Source organism: Polyodon spathula, chromosome 2 (assembly GCF_017654505.1).
Source record: "Polyodon spathula isolate WHYD16114869_AA chromosome 2, ASM1765450v1, whole genome shotgun sequence".
Classification (NCBI taxonomy): domain Eukaryota; kingdom Metazoa; phylum Chordata; class Actinopteri; order Acipenseriformes; family Polyodontidae; genus Polyodon; species Polyodon spathula.
Window position 1 is genome coordinate 45964298 of NC_054535.1, and position 24398 is coordinate 45988695.

The 24398-nt window shown below is 36.5% G+C and overlaps 2 protein-coding genes across 2 annotated transcripts; both read left to right on the forward strand.

Annotated features, from left to right (window-relative positions):
• Positions 1–483: 483 nt before the first annotated feature.
• On the forward strand, positions 484–10096 carry LOC121326685 (dentin sialophosphoprotein-like). The gene is made up of 4 exons (XM_041270052.1): positions 484–586; positions 3186–3295; positions 7881–8529; positions 8968–10096. Exons 1-4 carry the CDS (start codon positions 484–486, stop codon positions 9780–9782), a joined length of 1677 nt encoding a protein of 558 aa, XP_041125986.1. The 3' UTR covers positions 9783–10096.
• An 8044-nt stretch (positions 10097–18140) lies between these two features.
• LOC121328021 (N66 matrix protein-like) lies at positions 18141–22934 on the forward strand. The gene is made up of 6 exons (XM_041272457.1): positions 18141–18209; positions 18346–18393; positions 18803–18826; positions 19350–19394; positions 19843–20067; positions 21464–22934. Exons 1-6 carry the CDS (start codon positions 18153–18155, stop codon positions 21908–21910), a joined length of 846 nt encoding a protein of 281 aa, XP_041128391.1. The 5' UTR covers positions 18141–18152; the 3' UTR covers positions 21911–22934.
• Positions 22935–24398: the final 1464 nt, after the last annotated feature.

Below are 24398 nucleotides of genomic sequence, written 5' to 3' on the forward strand. Positions count from 1 at the left end.
CAGTGATAGGCAAGTTCAAGAGTTTTGAATTGGATGCAAATGGCGACAGGGAGCCAGCGGAGGTAGCGGAGCAGTGGAGTAGCATGGGAGAAACGAGGAAGGGAAAAGACAAGGGGAGCAGCAGGGTTTTGGATTAGCTGGAGCAGACAGATAGCGGAAGCAGGGATGCTGGCCAGGAGGGAGTTGCAGTAGTAAAGGTGGGACAGTACCAAGATCTGAACTAGGAGCTGCGTGGCTAGGTCGGTGAGGAAGCTGAGTATGTAGTGTATGCATGTATGTAGCTGAGGAAAAAGTGACAGGAGCGTGAGGAGAGAGGGATCGATGGTGACACCAAGGTTATTGATGGATGAGGAGGGAGAGGGTGATGGATTCAAGAGGAATAGAGATAGAGAGACCAGTGGTGGGGGAGGAAGAGGGGGGAAGAAAAGGAAGGCTGATTTGGAGAGGTTGAGTTTAAGATGATGTGAGTGCATGCAGGAGGAGATGGCCGAGAGACAGGTAGAGATACGGGAGTGGATGTGGGTCAGAGGGGGGAAAGGAGAAGAAATGAAACGAGAAGCCATGGGAGGAGATGAGGGCCTAGGGGGTGGGTGTAGAGAGAAAACAGGAGGGGTCCCAGGACTGAGCCTTGGAGGACACCTGTCGAAAGAGAGCAAGAGGCAGAGGGTGAGCCATGCCAGGACACCCTGTACATGTGATTGGAGAGGTAGGAGGAGAACCAGGCAAGAAATGTGTCGGAGAGTTCCAGTACAGCGAGGGAAGAGAATAGAGTGATCGACTGTATCAAAGGCAGCAGAGAGGTCAAGGAGAATTAAGAAAGAGGAGAGGGAGGCACCATGAGCAAAGAGTAGTTAGTGACGGAAAAAGCAGTTTCAGTGGAGTGTGCCGGGCGAAAACTGGATTGGAGTGGTTCGAGCAAAGAATGTTTTGACAGGAAAACAGAGATCTGGCTATGTACTGCTCACTCTAGGGTTTTAAAGAGTTAAGGGAGACAGGATGGTAGTTCTGGAGGGATGAGGGGTCAATGGAGGTTTTTTGAGATGGGGTGATGCATGCCTGTTTGAAAGCAGAGGAGAATATGTTATTGGAAAAGTCTGTAGCTACCACTACTAAATATTTACTTTATAAAGGGGTAATTTTTAAATGGTTCTGCATTTTATAAACACTAAATAGCACGTGCTGTTATGTAGTTACATATCCAAAGCTGGTAACCTTCTAACCAAATATAATTATATTTAACCACACACAGTTATTAAATGGTTTAGAGGTTGTTGTGTATAACTGTTTATTTAAGAAAGTACATCCACTTTTTCATATAAATGTTTTATGTACATGTGATATTGTAACACACTGGACAGTATATTATTGTTTTGTGAATGTATAAACAAGTTAAACACCATAGTACACTATATTAAATACCATACATTTTCAGTTGATAGTTTTTCTTACACAGTATCAAATCTAAAAATAAAAATCTAAAATACTCAATGCAGTAGTTAGTAAAGGAGCAGTTATCAAGCCCGGTCTATATTTACATGCTATAGGTTCCAGAAATAGTTAGAACTAAGTGTTAGATAACTGCATATTTATTCACACATTATTTGATACATTTTTAGGCCTACTCAATTAATAATGTATTAAAATTGTGTAAAAATGGGCTAGAAAGGTTAGGATACCTCAGGCCTCACAGTGTTATCTTGTCAACCTGTTCTAAAGGTTAGATGTGAAACTGTAGAAGAAGATTTGATGGTCACTGTGTGTGCCAATGTAAATATTTACCAAGAGGGAGCTGCATTTATATTGATGATGTTGTGTAGGTGAAAATTGGTTTAATATATATCCTTCTTACACTGCTTTTGTAGTAATAACATACATTAGAACTGAAAACATAAATCTTTGATAAGACAGCCAATTAAGGAAAAAAAAACACTAGTCATTTGTGAGCAGCATGGCCATTTTAAGGTAAATATACCTTGATGACAAATGGGTGAGTGGGATTTGAAAAAGCCAATAGCGAACGTTGGTCACACCTTATAGCATCATCGCAGGGTACAGATTTTTTGTTTCCAGCCTGAAGCATAGTTTAAAACCCTATCCATCACAAGGAGTAAGCAGTCTGTCCAATTGAAACACTTTACAACCAATACACTGTGGCTGAACTGCCTGTGCTGTAGCTGGTGGCACAGCAAGGTAAGAAGTTTTTATTTATTTATTTGTATATATATATATATATATATATATATATATATATATATATATATATATATATATATATATATATATATATAATATATATATATAATAACCCATGTACTATTACACAGTCTGTTCTCATTCAGCTTTTATAAAAATCATACAACTTGAATATAGTTATATATGTTACATTATTTTTACGACTATTTATATTAAACACAAACTGTTGGTTCTCCATGAACACATTTTGTGTCAATGTCATTATTCTTTTAGTGTGCGATAGAACTAGAAAAACAGAGAAAGGGGATATAGGTTGTGTTGGGATAACATTTTCTTCCACCCATATATTTCTCTTTTCTCTGTCTGACTGTCTGTCTGTCTGTCTGTCTTACCTCTATATAGGTAATTTTAATGATACTATTTTGTAAATGACAGCACCAGTGTTTTACTGATTGTGTGTGTTTGAGTTTTGTTGTACAGTACAACCATTTAATTAAATTTCACTGGCAGTTTGTTATGTGTATGCATATGTGATTGTTATTTATAAAAAAAAAATAATTATGTTATTTGTTTTCTATCAGTGAAATAACCGGTAAACATGAAGACTGCATTATTTCTTGTCTGCCTATTAGGGGCAGCTTGTGCTGTCCCAGTAAGTATATTATCACTTTTATATAACATTCTCTTTTAACCATTTAAGGTACACAAGGAATTGAGCTGTTGTTCAAACAGTTTCTTCTTAAAATACCTTTGAGAGTGACTCAAGTATCACAAGAAAACTGACCAGCTCCAAACTGTCAACAAATTGTAAACCCTCATTGTAAAAATAATAAAGTTAGCATCATTGTATTTGCAGCAATACATATGTCTTTTGTACTTTAAAGGATTAATATTTGTACCAATTCCAAAGTTGAACATTTTTAAATATCAGAATAACATGGTACCCTAAATTGAATGTAAGTCCTTAACTCTTACATTAACTCTTACTAAAGGCCGCTACACACCAGACACCACGCGACAAGCAAAAGTGTGCAGCGATACAACAAAAGGAATAGAATCTCTACTTTTGATAAGCATCTTTCACACCAAAAGCAGCACTAGGGCAACACTGAAGCGATGCAAAATAAATAGGATTGTCGATTTTGTGTGACAACTAGAGCACTGTGCAATCAGAGAACAGCTTCAATGCACGTGGTCCAGCAGGGTGAAGCAGTATCCAAAATGACGGAGGAAGCAATAATACTTACCGTGGAAAAATATCCAGAGCTTTATGACAAAAATCATCAAAATGATACAAATACAGAGAGAAGACAAACATAATTTCTACATCATGCTGACGAAAATGTACCAGTCTTGTCAATAGCAATTTTTTATAGTTCTATAGCTCTGTCAGTTTTCAAATCGGTCACATTGCCTCTCTGTCACTTATGTACGGTTGTGTCACCGTAAAAGTATGAAAAATCACATCGTGTCAGGTGTGTGATGGCCTTAACCCTAATCCTTAACCTTAACCTGAATATAAACCCTAAACATATTCACCCATATTCATATGTAACAAATTATGAAGGATGTGTTTTGACAACAGAACATGGTACTGATAAAAAAAAAAAGAAAAACAAATCCTACAGTAAAACACAGAATTAACATTACCTGAAAATTACAATAATAACAATGTATTTTTTATTTTATTTTAAGTTACCAGAAGATCCAAAGTCTAGGAGTTTAGAAGAAAGAACAGTAAGTGTGTCCTACAGTACATTAACATACTGCGATAAATTATTGCAAATTTTTTGGTTATTTCAGTCAGTGAGGCCATGTGTGCTCTGAGGAGCTCTGAGAATTGTGCCGCTTTCAGTTTGTGGGTTCTCTTATGCAGCATCGAATGTAAAATTCCAAAACAGTCCTAAAAAGATACTTAACCGGGTCATGGTAGTATGAACTTGATTCTGATAATGACTGCTGTGTATGTCTACCAGCTGTCATCCACTGGCTTCAGTAAATATATATGTACCTTAATTTATTATAAAAATACTTGTAACTAGATTATTTACATAGGTTTTTTTTCCCCTCAAAAACTACTCTTCACAGTCACCTTAATGTTTCATAATATCACCACACAAATCACAGAAAGTATTAATACAATGTCAAAGTAAAGCTCTATGTATCCTGCTACATTCTTCAACATATATTTGTATATAATGTTGTATTTTCCCACAGGAAAATGGTGACCATGATAACAATAGTACAATCCCAGAAGAAAAGGTAACACAAATGCATTCCAAATATATTATTTGAGTCACTATATTATTTTTAGTCATACATTCTTTTACCATGTTATAGGCTATTACAGTTATATATTCAAATTTGAAAACGTGTAACACTGAATTACAAAACACTTACAGTACCATGAAAAAGTATTTCCCCTCTGCCTGATTTTCTGCATTTTTGCATATTTTTGATACTGAATGTTATCAGATCTTCAACCAAAATCTAATATTAGATAAAAGGGAACCTGAGTGAACAAATAACACAACATTTTGATACTTATTTCATTTATTTATTAAAGAAAGTTATGCAACATCCAATGCCCCCATGTGAAAAGGTAAACGTCCCTTAGACTCAATAACTGGTTACGCCACCTTTAGCAGCAATAACTGCAACCAAACGCTTCCTGTATTTATTGATCAGTCTCTTAAAGCACCATGAAGGAATTTTGGCCCACTCCTTCATGCAGCTTCAACTGCTTTAACTCGGTGACATTTGTGGGTTTTCGAGCATAAATTGCTCATTTCAGGTCCTGCCACAAGATCTCAATGGGGTTTAGGTCTGGACTTTGACTAGCCCATTCCAAAACTTTACATTTCTTGTTCTTTAACCATTCTGATATAGACTTGCTTGTGTGTTTCGGATCATTGTCTTGCTGCATGACCCAGCTGCGCTTCAGCTTCAGCTCACAGATGGATGGCCTGACATTCTCCTGTAGAATTCTCTGATACAGAGCAGAATTCATGGTTCCTTCAATGATGGCAATTCGTCCAGGTCCTGATGCAGCAAAGCTTCCCCAAATCATGACACTACCACCACCATGCTTGACCATTGGTATGAGGTTCTTACTGTGGATGCAGTGTTTGGTTTTCACTAGACATAACGGGGCCCATGTTGACCAAAAAGTTCCTCTTTTGACTCATCTGTCCATAGAACAGTGTTTCAGAACTCTTGAGAATCATCCAGGTGCTTTTTGGCAAACTTGAGACGAGCATTCATGTTCTTCTTAGTGAGCAGTGGTTTCCGCCTTGCTACTCTACAATGAATCTCATTTTTGCCCAGAGTCTTTCTGATGGTGGAGTCATGAACACTGACCTTAGCCGAGATGAGAGAAGCCTACAGATCCCTGGATGTTTTTCTAGGATTCTTTGTGACTTCCTGGGCGATTTTACGCCTTGCTCTTGGAGAGATTTTGGCAGGACGGCCACTCCTGGGAAGATTCACAACTGTCCTAGACTTTTTTCATTTGGACAATATGGCTCTTACTGTAGTTTGGTGGAGCCCCAGAGCCTTAGAAATGGCTTTGTAACCCTTTCCAGACTGATAGGCATCAGGAATTTCTTTTGATCGTGGCATGATATGCCTCTAGAACCTGTGTACTGACAACTTCACTCTGATGGTAAGGGACAAAGCTAGTCAGATTTGTATGGGGCAGAGCTGGCCCAAATCAGGCCTGATTTTTAACCAAAGTATTGAAACAGCTGAGTCTAATTATCCCTTTGATTGGGTTGAGTTAAATGGGGGGGGGGGGATAACTTTTTCACACCTGAAGATTGCATGTTTGATTACCTTGCACACCAAACAAATGAAGAACCAATCTTTTGTGTCATTTTTTCTCTCAGACTTCCTCTATATACTACTAAAACCCACAAAAAGATCTAACCAAATTCAATGTGAAAAATGTACAAAAATGCAGAAAATCAGACAGGGGGCAAATACTTTTTTACGGCACTGTATATACATAACACGGCTTGGAAAAATAACAACCTCTGATTGGTTAAACAGCATCACATGACCGTGTGTATATAGAGCATATACTATGACTTGCATACTAATGAGCTGCTTCACACTGAATAAATCACTATGCACCACTGCATTCTAAATTACGTGACAAACTGCCATTTTATTTGTTATTGTTACAAAACCACTGCCAAAATGAGTGGCATTTCACTTGTTTCCTTTAATATATTAGGGAATGAAACTCCACATAACTGGTACAACACCAACTTTCTGAGTGAAGACAACAGTACACCTGAAAAAAAATACAAATAAAATAAATGCACCAGCAACTATCAAGAGTAGACACACAACAGTAGATGAGGAACAACCAATTGAAACAAAACACACTTTAAAAAACTACAGCATGGGCTGCTAATGGACTTAAAAGCAAAAAATATGGAAATAAGTAAAAAATAATCTCAACAACATAAGGGAATTTAATGCCAGTGCAAGAAGTTAAACTAAGAACAGTATTCAGTCTCCAGTTTTATAACGTTGAGCTGGACTAAACACATATTTTAACAGTAGAAGTTTTAACATCTCTGCTGACAACGGCTTTAAAACCAACAAGAATGAATTCCTGTGAGACATGAAAGACAAGGCCAAAAAAAATAATATATCCCTTTATTAATTTAAAAACATGAACCTGATGAAGACACATCAGTTTCGAAATGTGTTGTTTGTTTGTTTTTTATAATCATGTTTTTAAATTAATAAAGAGTTTTTTTTTTAAAGAAAACAAATGAGCAGGAGTTAAATAATGAATCCCAAACAAAGTGAAGTGTTGTCCAGGTTTGTGCTGGCCTTTATCGACAGCTCCTGGATCGTGTTTAGCCGTCTAAATAATCACAAAACAGCACAACAACACAACAATAAACAAACAAAACACTCAAGATTTCTCCACACAAAACACAGGTTGTTCCAGGTTGTTCTCTAACCAAAACGAAGGAACAGATTACATCGCTTCGTCCCCTATTTATACCGTCACACAAGCCGCTCCTCCAATCCGCGGCTGCCACATAATTTCCCTTCAGGGTCGATGAGTTAATGCACTGAAGCTCCTCCCCCTTTCTAAATGAAAAAACTTCCTTTTAATCCTAGGAATGAAGTGTCAGGCTAAACAGTCCAGGGTACTCTGTTCCCGTTATTTAGTGCCCTCACAGGTCGGAAGGGAGATTTACCACAAGAATCATTGTCTTTCTGTCACAGATACATACATAATGTTTATTTGAAACAAATTATTAAAATCCAGATATGTATTATATACTTAACTTACACCCTTAGTCACTTCTCTGAGTACGCTCTCCAACTGCTTGTCAAAAACACTTTCAAACGGCTGACCATTCATGTTCCACCCAGTAACTGTATCGATCTCTCTGATTGGACAGTTCAAAACAACTCATTATTACTGTTGGCTCTTTTGGGCAAAAACTACCACTGGAAACAGATATCTAAACTAAGTGTTACCAACATAGTATTTATATAAGTGGAAGAAAAATATCCTGTTTCTTCATGAAAATTAAACAGTAAGTTATTACTTTGAAACAGATTAATTATACAGTACATCGTATTTTTTAAATGCACCTATTAGCGATTACAATTATTATTGTTTATAGTTTGTTGGTATATTTTTTTCACTTAAGGTTTTCTCTCGTGGAAATAACTTCACTCTACCTAGCCTGGATGAAAGTGCTGCTGGGAGTGGAGATGGAGATTCAAACAAGTGTTTGGCTGAACATTCTAATAGCACTTCTAGCAAAGACTCTAACAGCAGTTCAAATGAAAACTCCAACAGTACTTCAACTGAAAACTCCAATAGCAGTTCAGATGAAGACTCTAACAGCAGTTCAAATGAAAACTCCAACAGTACTTCAACTGAAAACTTCAGTAGCAGTTCAGATGAAGATTCTAATAGCAGTTCAAATGAAAACTCAAACAGTACTTCAACTGAAAACTCCAATAGCAGTTCAGATGAAGACTCTAACAGCAGTTCAAATGAAAACTCAAACAGTACTTCAACTGAAAACTCCAATAGCAGTTCAGATGAAGACTCTAACAGCAGTTCAAATGAAAACTCAAACAGTACTTCAACTGAAAACTCCAATAGCAGTTCAGATGAAGACTCTAACAGCAGTTCAAATGAAAACTCAAACAGTACTTCAACTGAAAACTCCAGTTCAGATGAAGATTCTAATAGCAGTTCAAATGAAAACTCAAACAGTACTTCAATTGAAAACTCCAATAGCAGTTCAGATGAAGATTCTAATAGCAGTTCAAATGAAAACTCCAACAGTACTTCAACTGAAAACTTCAATAGCAGTTCAGATGAAGATTCTAATAGCAAAGAGAATGAAGATGTCAAAGGTGGAATGAGAATTAACGACAGTCACCATGTTGATGAATTCAGTGGCGATAGCAATGATGACAATGGCATTAAAGAACCTGATAATACTGTAATCATCAATGGGGATAATCCTAACAGAATTACCGCTACTAAATTGAGTAAAGTAGAGGATATTGATGGAGATAAGAAAGATAGCAAAAAAGACAAGTTCCACTATGATATTTACAGTTTTGACAAAGAAGGTAAACTCCATACACATAATAGAGATAATGTATTGTTTGACTGGTCTGGAAACAATAATTCCCACAATGACAAAGTAAAGAATATTGCTGATAACCTCCCTGAAAAAGCAGACCACTATGAGTTTGATGATGAAGGAATGCAAGGTGATGACCCCAACGGAGTTGATAGCAGTCACTCCACTGATACCACTTCTGCTAACAGTGACTCTAATGATGCATGCAGCTCTAGTGATTCCAATGACTCTTCAGACTCTAGTGATTCCAGTAAGTCATGCAGCTCTAGTGATTCCAATGACTCATCGGATTCCAGTGATTCCAACTCAAGTGATTCCAGTGACTCATGCAACTCAAGTGATTCCAGTGACTCTTCAGATTCTAGTGATTCCAGTAAGCCATGCAGCTCAAGTGATTCAAGTGATTCTAGTGACTCGTCAGATTCCAGTGATTCAGGCTCCAGTGACTCCAGTGATTCTAATGCTTCTAGTGATTCCATCTCAAGTGATTCCAAGGATTCCAGTGATTCCGGCTCAAGTGATTCCAGTGACTCATGCAACTCAAGTGATTCCAGTGACTCTTCAGATTCTAGTGATTCCAGTAAGCCATGCAGCTCAAGTGATTCAAGTGATTCTAGTGACTCGTCAGATTCCAGTGATTCAGGCTCCAGTGACTCCAGTGATTCTAATGCTTCTAGTGATTCCATCTCAAGTGATTCCAAGGATTCCAGTAATTCTGGCTCAAGTGATTCTAGTGACTCATGCAACTCAAGTGATTCCAGTGACTCTTCAGATTGTAGTGATTCCAGTAAGTCATGCAGCTCAAGTGATTCAAGTGATTCCAGTGACTCATGCAGTTCAAGCAAATCCAGTGACTCGAGCAATTCCAGTGACTCATCTGATTCCAGCGACTCATGTGACTCAAGTGATTCAGACAATAGCAGCAGCAGTAAGGAAAATAAATAAAATGGCAAAAACGATGATGATTTTAAGAAGGGGTTTCATAGAAAATGCTAATGTAGCATAGGTATTTCACACCTGCAAATACAGGGTGTGTAAATTAAGCATTACTGTCTAAGGTATTTATTTCAGAATACCAAACAGTAGGCTTCATTCTTAAAATGTAATGACATGTCTTTGGATGCACAGAATTAAAAGACAGTATTTAGGAATCACATTGGAAACACTTGTATTCGTCTATTCGGCAAAGCCATTATAAATAATACAAAACAGACTGCACTGTAAATGCTTATCATGTTACCATTTACTTCCCATCTCAGCATAATTATGTGTTCCATTTAAAATGTTTACAACATCAAAAACATAACCAAGATAAAACTATAATATGTAACAATGATAAACGTGTTTTTATTAAAGCCAACATAAAAAGTATCCAACGGGACTCTGTATAACTTTCTGTTACTTTGCACTTTTTGTAGACTCTTGACTTTTCTTCCAGCTTTTTTCTTTTGCAAGAAAGAAATGTATCCATTTCAAACATTGAAAACATTCAAGCAGAGGCTATTGCTAAATGCAGCTGCGCCTAATAAATAAAACAAAAACCGCAGAAGTATGAGTATTGTGATTATTATTTATGTTTACCTTTACCTTATACATCTAAAAAATACAGAAACACTGTAATTCACTGATACATCACGAGCAGCACTGAGCGCTCTCCATAATCACAATCTCCAGATATCTGCTACACATATATCTCAGAGTCAATATCCACGCAATCAAAATCGCACATGCTTACAGGTGGAAAATATGGACATGATAGATTTTGTGGGTTTTTTCATCTGCGGTTCTCACTATGAGCTGCTAAACAAAGATTAAATAATTATACATAGTGGTTTAGAGAATATGTAATACTGTTAAAACATCAATTCAGGATAATTCTTTTCTTTTACTTTTATTTGTGCATTTCTGAGTCGTCCTGCGTACCCCTATGACCCTTAGAAGTGCCCCCAGTTGAAAACCCCCGTTTTAAAGTAAGCAGTCTGAAATTCAGTTTTTTCTTTCACAACAAACATCCACTACAAAACAAATAACCTTACTGCATATTAATTAGCATTTAGATTTGTTTTAAATTAACCTAAAAAGAGGAATTATTCTTGAAAGGGGTAATAACCAAGTGAAGGCTACCACAAAATATGTTTACTGCTTATCACCATCACAGCCATTTCACAAGCCTTACTATGTTGACAAAGTTTCCCAGACTTTATTATCTTTCAAATATACTACAGTATACATTAACTTCCAGTTTCAGACCCTTGTGATTCTTACCTTCCACGTGCATGTGGGTTCAGGTGTAAAGTGTTGTTAAAACCTGTACAAGAAGTGACTTTATTTTGTGGTAGAAAAATAATGGGCTTTACCAAAAAAAAAAAAAAAAAAAAAACTATCAACAGAAAATGAGAAGGAACTTAGGAATTTAAGAATACCATTTTTAAGGCTTGGTTATGACCCCTAGAAAAAGACCTTCTACCTCCAACCATACTGTAGTGTTCTACTCATTGCAGCACCTACATGACAGTACAGTGAATAAAGCTCATGCCCTATGAGCAAACTATTACATTTCCAGGCCCCATTTAACATGTAGAGTAGATGGTCACCAAACACATTTTGTCCCAGTACAATAATGCATTTCAGCTTATTAACATACATCCAGCTGGATTGGCAAAACCACAACAAAACCACAGTGTATTGATTTTAATTGGAAGGTAACATGCTGCCACCTGTTGGCAGGCCCCTGGATATTTTAGTCTAGTTTTAGACATTGTTACACATCGCTGGCACATTTCCCTAAACGGTTATGAATTACTACAGTGGTGTTAAAAGACTAGATACTGTAAATGGTGTGGAACAGCTGTGAAACAGTTTCATTCTTTAACATATTGCTTTTACCAACGTGTACCCCCATCTGATTAAATAAAGACCACCACACAAAGCAGACAACATTATCCAACTATGTTATCAAAACTGCAACTGGCAATTAGCATAGGAGTGTATTCAAAACTGGAAGTAATAATAACTGACATATCAGTAAAGCCAAAACGGTGATGACTGATCTTAAATATGGCATGACATAGCTAATGTAATCTTTTGCTTCTGACTCCATGATAAGTACTACTAGGCTCTGTGGATTGAAGCCCAGATTGTTACATTGGTGTCACAGAAGGACACGAATCATCCTGAACTTGTGTGCAGAAGCACAAGGACATGTTTAAGACTGACAAGCAGAAGTGTAGCATGCCAGATGTCAAGTTGTGACATGATTGACTCCTAAAGTTAAGATGAGGTGATGCAATAAGAGGCTTTTTAACTGCTCTATAATCAAGTCTCTTTTGTGGAAGTGTTCAGTTGAGGAGTGTAGGGTTGCTGCGGCTCACCCAGCACCCAACTTGTCTACAAAATCTAAAACAGTGCCCACAAGATTGTCACAATATGTTCAGTGACAAACCATAAATATCACTTGTAAAAACGCTCAGGGATTGTACTGATGCTAGAGTTACATACATTTTTACACAAGCTCCCTGATGTATTGACAAAATAAATGTATAGAAGTGTCAAATGAATATTCCATAGTATGTGTTGTGTGTTGGATATAAATAAATTTCATGGGGCATGAGCTGGTATGTAAGGATAGGGCATAGACAACAGAAAGAGCAGTTAGTAGGAGAGATTGCTGCTGATGGAACGGACTTAGGACAGAGGAGCGGGCAAAGCAGGATAGAAAGGTGTTTGCTCACTGAGGGTGATGTAGCCAAAGCATCCAGGGTCGAAGCCCAGCTACAGAAAAACATATACAAGCGTTAACACTCGAAGAGCTGACCCTCGGGAGAGGAAATCAGTCCTGGGCGCCAGCACACGAAATGGAAGAAGGGAGCTGCCCCTCGGGAGAGTAGGGTACCCAGCATCCCTTCTGTAAAGGGACACTCATTAAACCCCGTAATTGACCGGCCGAGACTCTGCGCTGCCCGGGACCTGAAGTAACGAGAAAGCATGCAGGTTAGTATGGGACTTGAGCACTGGAAGCATAAAGCGGCCATGTCCCGAAGAGAGGAATGGACAGAACAGAACCTCTCTAGGTGAGTTAAGATAAGCGCTTGCACTGCGATAGGATAATGTGGAAGTGGGTTCGCTCTGAGGTCGGTGAAGTGAGATCACTTGCCCGCCAGAGGGACCAATGCGAAAGACATGTGCGAAAAAGTAGTGGAGGGGAGGAGGAGGACAACGAAAACATTAGACAGCGGGAGTGCAGGTGAATTAGAGTAATTAGAGATCCCCAGCTACACACCCCCTGAACTGCGCTACACTATATAAAAACATACATAAATAAATATTGAGCATTTTGATTCAAGACAACAAAACTGTCTCTAAAGAGGTACTAACTTAATCCGCAGGGTATGCCTGTAGCCTGATTGTTCCATCATTAAGCAGTTTTTCACTTTATTTGCCCATTTTTAAGTATCAATTAAAGCCCACTCAAAACAACTTTAATTAGATGTTATTTTGAAAGACAGCTCCTTAAAAAGAAATAATAACACACATGCACACATGTATACTAAAAAAAAAAACCTTCACTGACCTAATGTAGAATCAGTGATTGCAATATTATCCATATAATCCTTTTAAGTTCAAGCAATGTTTGTGTCAGCACCAGAACTTCCACTTATTGAAGGGTTGAGATGATGTTGATGAGTCATCTTCATGCCAAAGATCTAAATACTGTAGTTTAGGGTAGTTAATGGTCAGCAGTAAGCTCTGGAAAAGACCATGGATGGAAAGAAGGTTTTCACTGGATGGAGATTCTGCTGCTAAAGTGACCAATAAGTAGAACTAATAGTGTTGTCCTATGAACCGTATTAAAATAAGTATAACAAATTAGCAAACTGAATGATTTAGATTTTTCACGGTATATAATTGGCAAAACATATAAAGAGCATGCACATGTAATTGTTGTGTATTCTTGATATGGCCAGAGGTTAAAAAAATGTGGCACTGAAACAGTTCATTTTTACTGGACACTATCTATAATGGAATTTTAATGAGAGAATCATAGTGTATAGCAGTGTGCCAACTATCAAGTGTGTGGTCTTATCATTAATCATACACTAGCTGTCTAAGTAACCTATTGTGTTTTTTTATGCCAATCAAAAGCTCATCATCTCTGCAAGGTTGCCCCAATTGTTTTTACTAACTTGGTTTGTGTTTTTGATGCAAGTTCGATCCGCTTTTATTGTGTCTGAAAAACACAAGCCAAGGGTTTATGGAAGGATTTACTGACAAAACACAGCCTCAATGTGTTATCTGTGGTAAAATACTTGAAAATAACAGCATGAAGCTGAGCAAATTAAAAAGACACCAGGAAACCAAACACCCGGAATCTGTAAGTAAAGATCATAACTACTTTTTAAGAAAGAAAGAAATTGCAATTGCAAACAAAGCAATTAGTATAAAGGCTGCTTTTGAAAAAGTAGGGAGCGAAGGCCACAGAAGCTTCTTTTTGCTATTTACTTTTAATTGCAAAAACAAAAAAACCACACACTATCAACGAAGAGCTGATCAAACCAGCCTGTATTCAAATAATCGAGAAAATGAGTGGACTGCAAATGGCAAATAAGATTAAAATGATTCCAGTATTAGACAATACAGCGAAAGACAGGATAAACAAAATGGCCGTAAACTGCGAGACAACACTCGTACAAAAATTATAGATGACACAATTTGCTATCCAGTTGGATGAAACAAACACAGTGGCAGATGAGGTGGTCCTGTTCGTGTATGTGCAGTAAATCAACAAAGCTGAACTAAAGCAGGATATCTTAATGTCTACAAATCTTAACACCACAATTATAGGTGAGGATATTTTTCATGAAGTTGACCGTTACTTTACAGCGTACAACCTGTCATGTGAAAACTTTCTTGCATGTTGTTCTGATGGGGCAGCCACTATGATGGGAAAAATTAAGGGATTCAATAGTCGCTTAAAACAGAAAGCTCCTAACTGCGTAATATTTCATTGCATGTTTCATCGGCAGGCACTATCAGGTAAAAATCTGTGTGAGGACCTCAATGAAATGCTGAGCACTGTAGTTAAAACTATATTAAAGGTCGGTCACTTACCAATCAACTCTTTGCTGAGATGTGTGAAGATGAAGCTCACCAAATGCTCATATTTCACAACGAAGTTCGATGGCTTTCATGTGGGAAAGTGTTAGTTTGTTTTGTTGAACTCAAAGAAAAGGGCAAAAAGTTTTTAGAACTACATTAATCTGCTTGATTGACTCAGCTAACTGAAAAGTTTCTAATTAAAACTGCGTACCAAGTAGACATTTTGTCTTTTCAATGAAACAAATCAAAGGTTACAAAGGGCTGAAACAAACATATTGCAATGCAAGGAAGCAAATGATGCTTTTATTCAAAAACTGGACTTACTAATTCCCAAACTTGAGAAATGAGACCTTACTCAGTTTCCTTTGTTAACAAAAGAACTTCAGGGCAAACAACACGTGGATCTCCTTGTGATGTCTATCAACCACATAAAAGCACTTCAAAAGGAACTCAAATCAAGGTTCTCAGACTGGAAGACTTTTCTAAAGATATATGGATGTTGGACCTTTTTTAAAAAATAGAAGGAAGTGGTGTACCTGAATTGTGAAGATGAACTTATAGATCTCCAAGAAAATTCTCTATGCAAATGATACTTTCAGGAGTATGGCTACCGAAAATTCTGGCTTGCTAAGAGAGCAAATATTTTGCTCCCAAATTAACTTTGCATGCAACCACTAGAATCCTTCTCCCTCTTGTAACCATATACCTGTCAGAGACTGCATTCAGTACACTGGTGAGCATCAAAACCAAAGCTTGTAACAGACTAGATGTGCACAGTGATTTTTGACTTGCTGTTACAAATATAACGCCAGACATCTCAAAGTTTGTAAAGGATCTTCAAGCTCAGGGTTCTCACTAATGGTAACGGAACAGGTCTGTGTCATTTTGATACATTCACTTTTGCACTATTGTTTATATATATATAATGTGTAATCTGCAGTACATAGTCTATACTGTAAGTAGGCTACTGCAAGTGTATATTTAATGCAGGGAGAGGGGGTGCAAAGAAATTTCAGAGAAAGCTGCTTCTGCCATTGAAGTCTGAGACGCCACCTGTTTTTGTTTGCAGTCAGCTAAGAATAGTGCTCTTCAATGAAAAGATCAATAAAACTTGACTTACAGAGGGGTTTCTATGAGGCTTCTCGGTTCTCTGTTCACAGGTTTTTGCCATATATACCAAAGCTGTATTAAAGACCAGACATGTGTTGAATGTGATTAAACAGATTGCAAAGACTTGTGTTTGACTTTATGCATTAAGTAGTGTCTTGTTGGCAGTTTACAGGGTGATAGCAGGGAAAGAAATGCATGCTTCTAGCCGGTTGTGGTTCTTATAAACATTTTAGAAAACTTCAAGGCAAAAAAGTGTGAAAAAGAAAGGCTGGTCCCATATGTGAAAACATTTAACTGAGGAAGAAACACATTTTGGATTCTTGTAAAAATAATAATAATAATAATAATAATAATAATAATAATAATAATAATAATACAAATAATAATAATAAAGAAGCAGAATCAATGCTGTGGCTTCCAGTTGTGTTCTCTCAGAACTCTGCATTTTCTCAGTGCACACAACTAATTAAATTAGAAATACAAAAAAAAACAAGACAAGGCCGACCTCTCTGATTCACTCTAAGTGAACACGATACCTGCGTTGCTTTTGCACCAGTCTTCACCAAACTCCTGGTTTATCGGCTACAGTCCAATAAACTCTCAATTTTATACACATGTTTAAATCCTTTCAGGTACTGTGCGATTACAACGCAATTACAAGGAACATCTGAATGTGTGTGTGTGTGTACTGCTTCAGTCTAGTCTAATTTATTTCATACAGCTTTATTCTAGTATTATATTAATCAGTACTTAGCAATCTGCTTCAGTCTAGTTTAAGCAAAGCTTCATTCTATTACAGTAACCAATACTCTGTATTCTGCTTCAGTCTAGTCTAAACACAGCTTCATTATACTATTACATTATCAATATTCAGCAGTCTCCTGATTTGACAGTTTATCTGCAGGTTATAAAAACCTGTGTGAATGTCTCCCTTGACTGAGTTAGTGGATCCAGGATGGTTAAATACAGTAGTTGTAGAAGAAAGGGGAAACTATTTATTATGTTTTGCTTTTTTTTTCAGACTATTGTAAAGTCTGTATTGCAGACCAGTCAACTGGCCGGTATGCCCTATATAATTGATGTATAACTTACTTAGGTACTAAAATGTTGTGCCATTATTTTTTTATATAAATAGTACAGAATACTGTATTATTAACTGATATATATATATATATATATATATATATATATATATATATATATATATATATATATATATATATATATAAATCAGTATATAAAATCAGGAATATATAATAATAATGAATAACATGTAACCCAATATAGTGTACTTTTAACATCATGTAATGTTAGTGGTCATTAAACAAAACATTCCCTTAAATAGACATATCTATATAAAATTAAATTTAGAAAGCCTGCCTTAAAGCTCTTCAATTAAACCGACAGTTGTCTCGCCGGTAACCACAAGGACTTTCTCGTGTGAAATAGACCTCTGAATGTGTTTTCCATCATGTGGGTGTGCAGTCCTTTTTAAAATTATGGTGGCACTTAGAATTCCTTTCCTGTGTACTGATTGGTTGAATATATTCTGGCCACTATTTAAGTTGCACCCTGCTTAGTTGGGAGTTTGAGAACTTGAAATTAACCTAAAATACTTTACTATAGTATATTTACGCATTTCTTTTTTTTTTTTCAAGGGTACAACTTTAAGGACAAGGACAAGAGGAGGTAAGACATAACAGAATATTGGTATTTGATTATTTGTTCTAAGGCACTTAAACACAGAAAAGTGCCATTCTCAGTAAACTAACTGAATTAGGGTTAGTTTTCAGAAACGATAACCAGATTGTTTTAGAAAATATGACCATGACTCACATTTGTTACTTAAATATAATTACATATAATACATTTATTATAATTGTTAATAAAGGCTACACATTTTATTTTGTTAAAGAATGATGTAGTATAATATACTGCCATCCACAGGTAGAGTATAGTATGGCTGTACATCTTAAACAGACAGTTATTATCACATTTTGTATACATGTATCTCCACCCTTTTTTAATGAATCTTAGAAATACATTGTAATTTCAAAACTGTTTAATATCCAATGTGTCACTTTTTAAATCTGTTCCAGAACCTTTTAAATGATGAAGATTGCACTTCTGTTAATCTGTTTCTTGGTAGCAGCCTTTGCATTCCCGGTAAGTATGTTTATTTGTTCAATATTATCAATGCAGGATCAACAGCTCAAATGAATACCAATAGGACAGGTGTGGGTTTTTTTTTTTTTTTTTTTTGTTAGATTACATTGTTGTTGTTTTATCTTCTTTATTGTAGTTGCACAGGCATCGGAAAATTCGGTCTGCCAGTTCAGAGGAACAAGAGGTATGATTACTGTATTTTTTATTTCACGAGAATAAGCAGATCATTATACATCACAATGTCTTATCATTTGGAAATCATCCTGTTGCTTTTAAAGGAATAACAAACCTGCAACTGAAATTGGCAAAGACCACACCTGCAAAAAAAGAACAGGGTCAGTGTTGTCTTCTACATTCTGCCTAATCAGGTGGAACATAATGCAAAGGCATAAATTTTTTTTTTAAATATGGTATGACTTTTTTTTTTTCTGAACCTATTGCAAAATCTTAAGTTATCAATTTGCCACCAGAGGGTGCCAATGAGTTTTATTTTTGTAAAAAAAAAAGAAAAAACACTGTATACAAACTTAACTCTGGCTGGTAATAGCAGGAAATTACTTTGCCCCCCTAATACTTATTCTTTTTTTATGTAGGCAAAAGAAAATACAGAAAAAGAGGTGAGGTCCTTATCCATACAGTGCATGAAATATATATATATTTCTTTAAAAATTACCAATTTCAAAAGTCTGACACAGTTATCAAAAGGCATATACAAATATTGCTATTGAATGAACGGTTCCCAGTAATGTTACTGCACAGCAAGACCTGCTTCTTTGACGAGTGTGGTAACAATACAATTTGTGATGATGCCAAACAGACCACGCTTGTGACCAATAATAATAAAAAGAAACCTAACAACCTGGACAAAGTTTTCTAAGATAAAAGGCATATCGACTATCGACTGAGTAATCGACTAGTAAAACCTATTAATACCATGTGCAAACTTTGTTTATGGTCTTGTAAATACAGTACTGCAGTCAAAACAATATGTAAAAGGAATCATTTTAAGGGAGTCTTAAGATGGAGAATTGACTTTTGGTTAATGATTCAGTGTACCGGGAGGATTTTTCAGTTAGGTCGCATAAGCCTGTTATTTAGGGGCAAGGATGATGATTTTATGTGTTGTTTTTATTTTTTCAGGAAAGTGATGACTCTTTAGAGGAGAATGGAGATACCTCAGATGATGTATTATTATTATTATTATTATTATTATTATTATTATTATTATTATTATTATTATTATTGTCATGCAAAAGTATTTTGGGCCATTTTTATAAAGAAGGAATGCTACCAAAATACTTTACTTCCTCCTACTGTGTTTAAGCTTTTTGTAGGGGGTGCTATAATATTACAAATGATGGGGAGATAATTGGTTTGATGTTCTAGGACATGAGGATACAAAAATATGAAAACAATCATGATTGTTTTTCAAATTTACAATTTACATCTATTAATGAATGGCAAACTTGATTTATTTAAGGCTGCAGCGCGAGCTATTTACTCTTTGGAGCCAGTGCCACTTGTAGTAATGATACCATAGATTTCCTGAAAACCTTGCAAGCTCTTCCAAGTTTTATGACTAGTGCCAAAAAATAAAAAAAAAAAAAAAATATTCTTTGATTGGTTTCCCCAGAGTGACTCCAGTAACTCGGATGAATCAGATGAAAGTAATGGCGATGCAGAGGAACCTGTCAATGAAGCTGATGAAAATGGTGGAAATGAAGCTGATGAAAATGGTGGAAATGAAGCTGATGAAAATGGTGGAAATGAAGCTGAGGAAAATGGAAATGGGAATGATGGCAATGGAGAAGACGGAACTGGCAATGAGGAGGAAGTGTCTGAAAAAAGTGGTTTGCAGGTAAATGTACACATTTAATACAGGCCGTGTACAATCAGAAAATAAAGACTACATTATTTCAAACAAATCAGATCAAACATATACATACATTTTCATGGTATGCCATGTAAAAGTTATTCTTCAACATGCAACTAACACAGAAAACTACTGCTAAGTTTACCCAAGTCACTTCTTCAAATATAGCACAGAGAGTAGGACAGGAGGACATAACAGTTTATAAGTTTAGGACACATTTTCATGTTATACATACAGTAAGAATGTGGTTGGAATAGCCTACCATAGTCATTTCAAGTCTCACTCATTTCTTAGAAGTCATGTTTGGTGTCAGTTTTAGCAGTCTAACAACAAGCATGTTATTTAAATATGTACACCAGCTATACAGCACAGTAAGCCATACTCATATTGTTATTGTTCTGAAGTCTTTAAACTGGCACCATAAATGGAAAAAAAAATATTCCATTTAGGTTGCCATTGAAATTGTAACTAGCAAAAACACAGATTTAAACATCAAGGAAAATGTGGGTACATGTAGTTGTTTTTATTTTATTTTAAACAAAATGCATTCATGCAGTTTGCTCAGTCATTCAGCCTCCTTTGGATTGAAAAGAAATTGATCATACTTGCTCCAAAATCTGTCTCACCTGTCTGGATACATTTGTATTCTTTACCTTCTTCATGACCAGTCTCCTGCTTATAAAAGTGGCTATCTGTTGCTTTGTACGAATGGTTACATTCCGGTTGAAAGTGGGGGTTCGGTAGAACTCTGAGGTTCTACTGTATTACCACAATGCATATAATCCATTGCAGTGGAATAATAAACCTTCTCTTAGCCAGTGATAATTAGACACAGAGCATACATAATTGGCAGAGGATGGCGCCAAAGATAGAACATAAATAAGTGAATTACGAACCGTCTCACCCACACTGGTTAGACTGAATGTTTAACCCACTATGCGCTTTATGTTTCATATGTTCAATTTGGTCTTTTGTTTGTTTTACCTTATTCTGCTATTTATTATCACAAATCTCTTTCTAGATGACACACGTTGATTGTGTTTACATACTACTTGTATACAATCACGATTGTTTGACTGTGGGTGGGAGTATTTATTACCCATATTCAGACCTCTTGCTTAGAAAATGTTGTTATCTCTGCCATCGTTTTTTGTTTATTTTAGATTGGATTGAACAATAAAGTGTGTTATGTGTATTCGAAGATGGAACAATAATCTATTCAGGGATACCAGGACATTTAGAGAGCAAAGGGTCTGAGTAGGTTAAAAAAACAGAATAATTCTGCTTTTAATCAACCCCAATGTTTGATGGAATTTATATATTGTGTGTGTGTGTGTATGTGATGAAGAGTGAGCATTAAATTTTTGTGACATATTCACAGGTTAATGGGGACCATGGAGACAACGGGGAAAATGGAGCTGTTGACAGTGGTGACAATGGATATGATGCCAGTGGTAATGAAATTGCTGAAAATGGAGACACTGGTGTTGACATTGAAGAAGCTGGCAACAGTGAAAATGAATGGGAGGCTAATGCTGAAAATAGTGTTTACTATAATAATGGGGGAGATACCGATGGCACTAGAAATGAGCACTATTACAAAACTGGAGATTATAATGCTGAAGATACTGGTGACAATAGTGAGAAAACTAATGGACAGAACACTGACAATGAGGGAGACAATGGAGTAGAGGGGGAGTATGACAATGGGGGAGACAATGAAAAAGATGGAGATTATGACAAAGGAGGTGACAATGGTGACGTTGGTGAAAGTGATGATTATGACAATGCTGTCATCAATTATAAAAATACCTATGCAAAAATATGATTTTGTCTGTACTCAAATGAATAATATATTTCAGTGGTTTCAATAATAAAGCTTAAGATGTACTATGCCAACATTACATTATTTACATATAATATGCTTTGCACAAAGAATGTTTTAAACATATTATGTTTAAATATGATAGTTTCCCTTTAAAAAGTGTATTATCTTCCACATGTCAGCAAATATATAGTTCTGCACTAGAGAAGCTAGTGATTGATGCATTGACTGCAGACTTATGGTTTAAACAAATTAGAAATGTACATAAATGAACAATGGAAATCATGACAAATGCATATTATATATGATGGAAAAACAAAGTGACATTTTTGATTTTTTTAATTCATTTGCTAGTTTAGATAATACAGCTTCATGCTTTTTTTATACTATTGTAGACAAAATAATTTTGTTGGCAGTTGTTCTGACCTGTTATGCCCACTTCTTTTAAACAAAAAAGGAAATCAAACAGTATTGGCTACTTTGATTACTTAAATAAACACTCCTGTAGAGTAAGCTTATATATAGGGGCCACAGGTTGATGTCTGGGGAGGTGCATGGCCTCATGTGCAATCCTGCCTTGAAATGTCAATGTTATCAGTCTAAAAACATTCTGAAAAACAAAAGTATTTTTTTATATTTGTTAACCTCCTGCTGCTGCAGGTAGTAACATGAGCATGCCCATGCCAAAGTGACATAGTGAACCCCACATTTACCAATACCTTTGGAGGACCTGTTTAAACAGTACTGTGATTTCTTTTAAATAAATAGAGCATACTCTTGGTAAACTGCGGGAGAATTTGGTAAAAAAAATCACTAAGGAATAAGTTGGGGACCGTGATTTAAATAGGCCCTTTTCAAATTACTGCCAAATTATCTAATAAAAAGTATAGTTATCTTGTTTTGTTTTAGACACTTTTGTCCTGTTATGTGTTAAGAACAAAGATCTGGCATAAGGTTTATTTGGTGTTATATGTTGTGTATTATGGATGGTTCATATGATTGTTATAATGGTTGAATGTGGTCTTGTGTCCCCTGGCTCCCTGGTGGGCCAAATGTAAAATAAAGATTACTTTTTGAAAAAAAAAAAAACATCCTCACAAACTTATTTCAAGCTTACCAATAATATGGCAATGCAACTAAAGCCAGTCCCTGAAACCCTCCACCATCAAAAGTGTCCTGTTTTAACCAGGTGCATACTGACAATGCAATGGACACCAGTAATCACAAGAATTGAATGATTTCTGAATTATTATTAATATTATTATTATTATTATTATTAATTAGTAATTTAGCAGCCACTTTTATTCAAAGTGACTTACAGAGACTAGGGGGTGAACTATGTATCACAACTGCTGCTGCAGTTACTTACAATTGGACAAAAGCCTAACTCCAGCAAGGAGTGGTAACTAAACTTTTCACAGTCTTAGCTATCAACCAGACAGCTAAGCCATTTACCGGGCACCAAAACCACCTGTTACTACAACAAGTTACTGTACACAGTACCTATTACACACAATACCTTTGTTCAAGTCTACCAAGACAGGTTATACCCAGGCTCCACAAGGGTCCGACAGGCTTCACACAGAGTGCAAACACATTTTGACCTCCTTATATACCTGCATGCTTAACCACAGGCAGATGTCCCTCATTTCAGTAGAGCCAGGTGTTTCCCCTACTGGCTCCAATTCCGAACCCCAAGGCATTCTGGAGGATGTAGTCCTGTTTGTATCAAACCCACAGGCTACCCCCCCCCCCCCCCCCCCCCCCCAGTCCCCCCCCCCCCCCCCCCCCCCCCCCCCCCCCCCCCCCCCCCCCCCCCCCCCCCCCCCAGCCACTAATTAATATGACAAACACCAAAATACACAATTTCTGGTAGTTTGAAAAAACAATGTAAGCAGTTTCAAATATTTATTCATGACAAAAGTATTGGCACATTTACATTACAAGTCAATAGCCAGAAAAAGGTAATCATTTTCAACATCTGTTGAAGAAAAAAGTTTTAGTAACACAGCAGATAATGATCAAGACAAGTACTCATAGCACTCAACTACAACAAATGAAATACCTAGAGAATAGTATCAAAGAAACATGGAATACAAAAATCCACAATCAGAGCAATATTCAAGAAGTACTACAGAACAAATTCAACTGAAACATTTAAAAGATGTGGACGTCCAAAGAAAATTATGGGTGTAGCAGGTAAGAGAATCATCTGAGCAGCTAAAACAAAATACAAGAGCCAGGGACTTAAAAAAAGATTTAGAAGCATCAGCCATAATGGTGCATGAAAGAACTGTACAGAGGAATCTGAACACAGAGGAGTTGTATGCACATAGACCTTGCTGCAAACCACTTTTAAAGAAAATTCTGAAGCATTCTTCAACAAAATGATCTTGCCCAATAAGACTTAAATAGAGTGGTTCCCGGAAAATAGACCACAGCCATGGATCAAACATTCTACCAAGTACAATGATACCATCTGCTCGTAGGC

What these genes read in the sequence shown, in the direction of transcription:
- LOC121326685 (XM_041270052.1), top strand. Translation starts at nt 484, where the DNA reads ATGGCCGAGAGACAGGTAGAGATACGGGAGTGGATGTGGGTCAGAGGG. An exon ending in ACACCAAAAGCAGCACTAGG is followed by an intron (nt 3,296 to 7,880) that starts GCAACACTGAAG and finishes TTTTCACTTAAG; the next exon opens with GTTTTCTCTCGTGGAAATAA. An exon ending in TTCAAATGAAAACTCCAACA is followed by an intron (nt 8,530 to 8,967) that starts GTACTTCAACTG and finishes AAGGAATGCAAG; the next exon opens with GTGATGACCCCAACGGAGTT.
- LOC121328021 (XM_041272457.1), top strand. Translation starts at nt 18,153, where the DNA reads ATGATGAAGATTGCACTTCTGTTAATCTGTTTCTTGGTAGCAGCCTTT. An exon ending in ATGGAGATACCTCAGATGAT is followed by an intron (nt 19,395 to 19,842) that starts GTATTATTATTA and finishes TGGTTTCCCCAG; the next exon opens with AGTGACTCCAGTAACTCGGA. An exon ending in CTGAAAAAAGTGGTTTGCAG is followed by an intron (nt 20,068 to 21,463) that starts GTAAATGTACAC and finishes ACATATTCACAG; the next exon opens with GTTAATGGGGACCATGGAGA.